We start from the raw sequence: 6308 nt of genomic DNA, 5'->3' as shown, positions 1-6308 counted from the left end.
CCGTGGTTCAATAGCTGTCCTGAAAGCTTTTCCATCACCTTAAGTACACATGTCTAATTAGCAGACCTTTGTTGAGCCTGAAATGAAAAGAAACCCAAGGCACATGAGCAGTTGGTGACACACAAAACAGACCAAAATGGCTGAACCCACGGACTCCATTTCCAAAGGTGCAATTTCCATCGCAACCATGCAACAAAGCCTGGCTGTTTTGCATAATCAATATGGCACTATACATTGGCTGTGAATGGAAACAACATTCATTAACATCCTCACTGGTCTGCATGCATACCAAACCGTCTCTAGGACCCAGCGTGTCTCCTCCTCAGCCTTTGTAGTTTTTCTGTGGAGAGATGAGGGAGACTGAGATGTGCTTCTTGCTTATCACGATTCACATCGAGCTTTTTTTTTAACCAGCTGAGGGGGGAAGCTAAACAGGGGCAATTTAAAACATCAGGATCATCTCCCGCAACTGCTGCTTTTTTTTAATTTATGTTTTACATTTAATTTCCTACCACCTCATTGTTATCATTTTTTCCCATTTTTGTTTTGGGAGGGGGGACACTATGAAAGCCTGTGCATTTCGGGTGCATTCCTGCTGCTGGCTGGGACTATGATTTATCAATGCTCGCAGCTTTGTTCTCATGACACACTTGAACTCATTCAGTCGCATCAAAACAGGAGAGAGCGGTGATTTAACTTTCTTGCGTCTTCGACGAATCCAGCTGCAGCAGGTACTTTCTGCACTTGAGGTGAGTGTGTTTTTTATTTATGTTTTTGTAAATCCCCCTCTCAGACACAAAGGAAACGTTTATTTCTTTATTTTGTATTATGGAAAAGATCTTGATCCCACATTTCCTCTCATATTATTGATTATTTTCTGCATGTAATGATTTGTAATCATCTAAATACTTCTTCAGATCGTTCTCTTTGCAATCTTTTTGGGTATGTTCAGTGAGTGGAGGCGTGGGACGTGTCAGTGAATACTAATTGCAGCCTGCTTCTTCTTCTCTTATTTTGTTGTGAGCTGAAGGGAATCCCCAGATATAAGTGTTGGATATTATGTCTGCATGTTATATAAAGAAATCAACTTGCATGTCAAGCCGGTTAATTTGTGCGTCCATTCCTTGCAGCGGCTGCCCCACTGTGTGTAGGTGTTGAAGCAGCCATGTGGAGCAGAGAGAGCGCTCCTCCACTTCTCCTCTGCCTGCTGGCGCTCACTGCTCTCTGGAAAACCAGGTGAGTGCTTTGAATGGGGGGAGACGCCTTGAAGCGATGATAGTGCACGAGCTGAATGCCGGGGATCACTCACCCACTGAGTCTCTGGGGACTGGGGGTCTCCATTTATCAAGTTTTTTAAATGTTATTATCACGCAGGGCTCATTATCAGTGGGCACTCAATGTGCAGGAGGCAGGAGAGGCAGTTTACCGCCTTCATATCCTCAGTCTGACCATAAAAATAACCCGTAGGGCATGTGGGTAATTATCTAGCCTATAATACAATTTATAATCCATAGGCTACTGGTTTCCAAGGTTATTTGATATTGCACATTCCAAAGAGCAGCTTGAGTTTGATTATTTAACAGTTATTTGAATGGCCCATTCTAATATGGGATAATTGCAAATGCAAACCTTGCATTGTAATTGTGTAGCCTTTTTCTCAAAGGGAATACGAAATAGTAGCTTATTAAAAGAAAAATATAGGTCAATACAACAATATACAGTATACTATAAGGTCTAATTAGTTTAAATTATTAAGTCTGATATAGCTTTCATTTTGACTGTGGCCAAGCTCCCACAGTGTTATCAGAGGACATCTCACATTGACACCTCAGGTGTAAAGGTGTCTGTGGATAGCCCATTGGGAGTGACAGTTTGGTTAATTTGAGCGCTCACTAGAGGACAGTTGACAAAAGGGAAAAACTGTCAATTTCACAAGCATGACAGGTAATTTAAATAATCCATTATTCAATAGGCCTGTGTCCCCACTACTGTTGCCTACTAGATTCAAGAAACCTTGCCTGGGGCAGCCAAATTGTCCATGCTAGGCTGTAGGCCTTTTTCATGGCAGACATTTTCACATGTTACAGTTAATGCAAAGGTGTAGAAAATACAATGAATCATATCAGAATCAGATTAATGGATACATTGGTGTATTATAGCCCAAAATGATGGCTCAATGTCACAATCTGGGACACCTGAGTAGAGCATCATTAATTAGTAACACCTGTACGTGTGCGATTTAAGACAAAATGTCTGCTGTGGAACATGGGAAGACAAGGAAAACCTCAAACCAAACTTTATTTGTTAACAGGATAAATATGATAACAGTGTTGTGCTTTTCTTATATTAGCTTTTGTGGCTTCAAAGCCATTTTGCTAAAAGTTATTGTCTTAAATTGTGAGGTTTCCAATTTTATCAAACAGGAAGCTACAACACAACATTACAGAGCTTAGTTAACTTCCACAAAAATGCATACAAGTATCTTTAATAGTTATGTACTGTAAGAGCTGAAATTGTTCTTCTTTAGAGACAAACATGACTATTTCTTAGCTAACTTAGAAGGCTAACTTCCAAGCAAACCTTGAAATCAGCTGGCTTACTCAGACAGCTAACGTGAGCAAGCAAATGCTAAAACTGAAGAATACAAATGAATTGAAAATATATGAATGAACAGTTTCAGGGATAAATGTAAAGGTTTCCTCTATAAAATCCTCCACCTTCTGTTTTCTACACATGCTAATGCAGATTGATGATTTATGAATTGGATATGCTAGCAGAGTTTTAAAGTGGGCTAGCGGTTCTAACAAGTAGATTTAAACTGTGGAAAAGTAGCCTACTGTTGCTAACATACTGTACTAAAAGATAAGAAATACATTATTCCTATTCTATTAGGTTATCACATAAGAAGTAGGCTACATTAACACTTTCTCAGATGTTAATGAGAGAAAGATGATAACAGAAATCACCCAGATGTGTAAAATGATGACTATTGTAGACATTCCTGCTTAAATTGAATAAGCCTCAAAACCTGTGTGTTACATCACTAGAGCTATTGGCAATGGTGAATATGTCAAGCTTTAATGTAGGCCCTTATCTGAATTTATTTACAATGAATCTCTAGCTCTGATTACATTTGCATATTCAGTTGTGTTTTGGCTTCAAGATCAGATGGCTCACAAATGTTCTGCCTTGAACTGGGTCATCCATGTGGATGAGAAACAATGTGCATGTGTGTGCGTCTGTGTGGGCATGTGTGAAATCTCTGCCAGATAATAACGACCCCTTTTTATTCCCCATAAATCAGGCCTCTGTGGAACACAGAGTTATGACTCTGAATAGCTTTAACATTTAATCAAACAAATTCTTGCTTGTTGAAGTGTCTGTTCATGTTCTTGTTGTTTTTCCGGCACCCAGGTCAGTGAGCTGCGATGCCCAATCCGATGCCTTTAAAACCAACATCACCCTGTTCACGCGCATCCTGGACAGCCTGCTGGATGGATATGACAACCGCCTACGGCCAGGTCTTGGAGGTAAGGAAATCATCTTCTATCTCTGGATGTACAGAACATTATCATTTCACTTCCAATCCAAAAGTATATTTATCATCCAACATAATCATTGTACATGCTTAGAGCTTCGACTTGTAATGATATAGCACAATTGATGGCTCATTTGGAGTGAAAACACTTAAACATCAGATTTGTAGTGCCTTTAGCAACAATTCCCTCAAGAATAAATTGACAAACACACTTTTTGAACAAAAAAGCAAGTTATATAATGCTCACTTCACTTCCTGGAAAGTCCCAGCAGCCAAACTGTCCACATTTAACTCCGCAGAGGGTTATATCCTTGCTTACATTTTTTTGGGAAAACGCCTGCTGAATGAGTGGGCGTAGTGTCAGTTCAGTTGTGCTGCATGGTGAACTTTTGGAGAATCTGACTGGATCTGGATCGCTCTAACATCCTGGATCCATCCCTTCTTGGATGATACATCTTTAAAAGAGCACTTTGAGTGAAATGTAGCATTCAGTAGATTTTATTTTACAATAAGATATGACCAGATAATACTGTAGCAATTTAAATATTTGTCTGGTAGAGATGTTTGCACTTTCAGGTCTGAAAGCCATAGCGTGTCTGTCATTACTGGCATGATGTTAATGTTGATTCAATGAAAATCTGCCAAGCCACCACTACACTCTAAATCATCTTTGTCAGTCTCAATTTCAATAAGTGCCATACTCAGAGATGAGGATCACATGAAAGTCCAGCCATACACTATAGTTTATTGACATGCTTTTAATCGCAAAAAAATAGCTTTCATTATTTTGTTCCTTGTCCTGTAAGGTCTTCTCTAATACAATTTTGTCCAAATAAAAATGTAAAAAGTTGCTTCACCATCGTAGCATGTAGTCAAGCTAAATTAAAGACTATGATTATATTTCTACATGTGGTTGACAAGCCAATGGTTGTTTATGAAATTAAACAAAAATAAAAACAGCTCTTAGTTCATGTTATTCACAATTCTTTACAGACAAGCTTCTGGCATGCAATCGTCTGCATATTAAACCCTTAACCCAAAACTTCCTTACAGTCTACTTCAAATAATTAAATATAACAAATCAATGGATGAATGCTATTTAATCACATATATTTTCACACATCCCCTGACATATTATATCTGATGCAAGTTTATCAATTCTTCTTCAGGTCCAAAAAGGCAAGGCCAACATTCATTAAGAACCTAAATTCTTATTTTATAAATCAAAATGTGGCTTGAAGTACTTTGAATATGACAAATGTGCTTTAAGTGGTCAGAGAATGTTATTGCACACCTCAAACTAGACACATGTAAATAGTAGCAGTAAGCAGAATTTGAAAATAATTATATTTTTTGTTTACTTAGTTTTGGTATTATGTGTTTTAATATGAATACATCTACAAGTTTGAAAAGTGAATTAAAAATAAATAAATAATAATAAAATATATATATAACCATTATTTAATATAATATATAATATTGAAAATCATTTTTCCTCAGCTTTTGCGAGTTATGACACATTTCCAGCCATGTCATCACGATAGGCTTCAATATGTATCCCTCTCAGCAGAAGACATTTTGTGCCTTCTGTGTGTCTTCTCTTGCGGCCACAGCCTTCCCGCTCCATCCTCACCTCTCTCATTTCCAGCTGGCCCCTCACCCCAAAGCTGAGCTCCTCCCTCAGGATTTGGTCCCATTTGAATTTCAAATTCCTGGGGCCATCAGCGCAGGAGCTGCCATATGGGGAACAGATCTCCTTTAGCCTGGCAGCACTCAGCCTGTACCACTGGACCTATATAATGGTGCAGCTATCTTATGTAGACTGTTGCGTAAGTAAAGCATAAATGTTAAAATAAATAACATTTCAGTCAGACAACTCACGTGTTTCTTTAACATGTTTATTAGAAGCAGCATATAGTTGAGTTTGGCGTCTAGGCTCAGGCCTCATCACTCCACAGATATACATAGCACGATGAGTGATGATTAAATAACTAACCCCCGAGCCTACAGGTGGAAGCTGGGGTGGAAGCTGGGGGGGGCCGGCAAGCAGCAGCAACATGAGACACCTGGTCTCTCTCTACCTGAGGGAGATCAATACCTCCCTCATCTCAGCCACACCTGGTCTCTCTCTACCTGAGGGAGATCAATACCTCCCTCATCTCAGCCACACCTGGTCTCTCTCTACCTGAGGGAGATCAATACCTCCCTCATCTCAGCCACACCTGGTCTCTCTCTACCTGAGGGGAGATCAATACCTCCCTCATCTCAGCCACACCTGGTCCCTCTCTACCTGAGGGGAGATCAATACCTCCCTCATCTCAGCCACACCTGGTCTCTCTCTACCTGAGAGAGATCAATACCTCCCTCATCTCAGCCACACCTGGTCTCTCTCTACCTGAGGGGAGATCAATACCTCCCTCATCTCAGCCACACCTGGTCCTCTCTACCTGAGGGAGATCAATACCTCCCTCATCTCAGCCACACCTGGTCTCTCTACCTGAGGGAGATCAATACCTCCCTCATCTCAGCCACACCTGGTCTCTCTCTACCTGAGGGAGATCAATACCTCCCTCATCTCAGCCACACCTGGTCTCTCTCTACCTGAGGGAGATCAATACCTCCCTCATCTCAGCCACACCTGGTCTCTCTACCTGAGGGAGATCAATACCTCCCTCATCTCAGCCACACCTGGTCTCTCTCTACCTGAGGGAGATCAATACCTCCCTCATCTCAGCCACACCTGGTCTCTCTACCTCTGAGACTGCCAAGG

The 6308-nt window shown here is 40.5% G+C and overlaps 1 protein-coding gene across 1 annotated transcript in view; it reads left to right on the top strand.

Moving 5' to 3' along the window:
- Positions 1 to 727: 727 nt before the first annotated feature.
- LOC104965374 (gamma-aminobutyric acid receptor subunit alpha-2-like) overlaps positions 728 to 6308 on the top strand; it is a 19314-nt gene continuing 13733 nt past the window's right edge. The window contains exons 1-3 of the mRNA XM_010794330.1: positions 728 to 731; positions 1131 to 1236; positions 3415 to 3530. Coding sequence (XP_010792632.1) covers positions 1166 to 1236; positions 3415 to 3530 — 187 coding nt within the window. The 5' untranslated portion in view covers positions 728 to 731; positions 1131 to 1165. The remainder of the gene's footprint in view (positions 732 to 1130; positions 1237 to 3414; positions 3531 to 6308) is intronic.

Source organism: Notothenia coriiceps, unplaced genomic scaffold, assembly GCF_000735185.1.
Source record: "Notothenia coriiceps isolate Sejong01 unplaced genomic scaffold, NC01 NC01_scaffold00037244, whole genome shotgun sequence".
Classification (NCBI taxonomy): Eukaryota; Metazoa; Chordata; class Actinopteri; order Perciformes; family Nototheniidae; genus Notothenia; species Notothenia coriiceps.
This window is presented reverse-complemented; position numbering and strand designations above follow the sequence as displayed.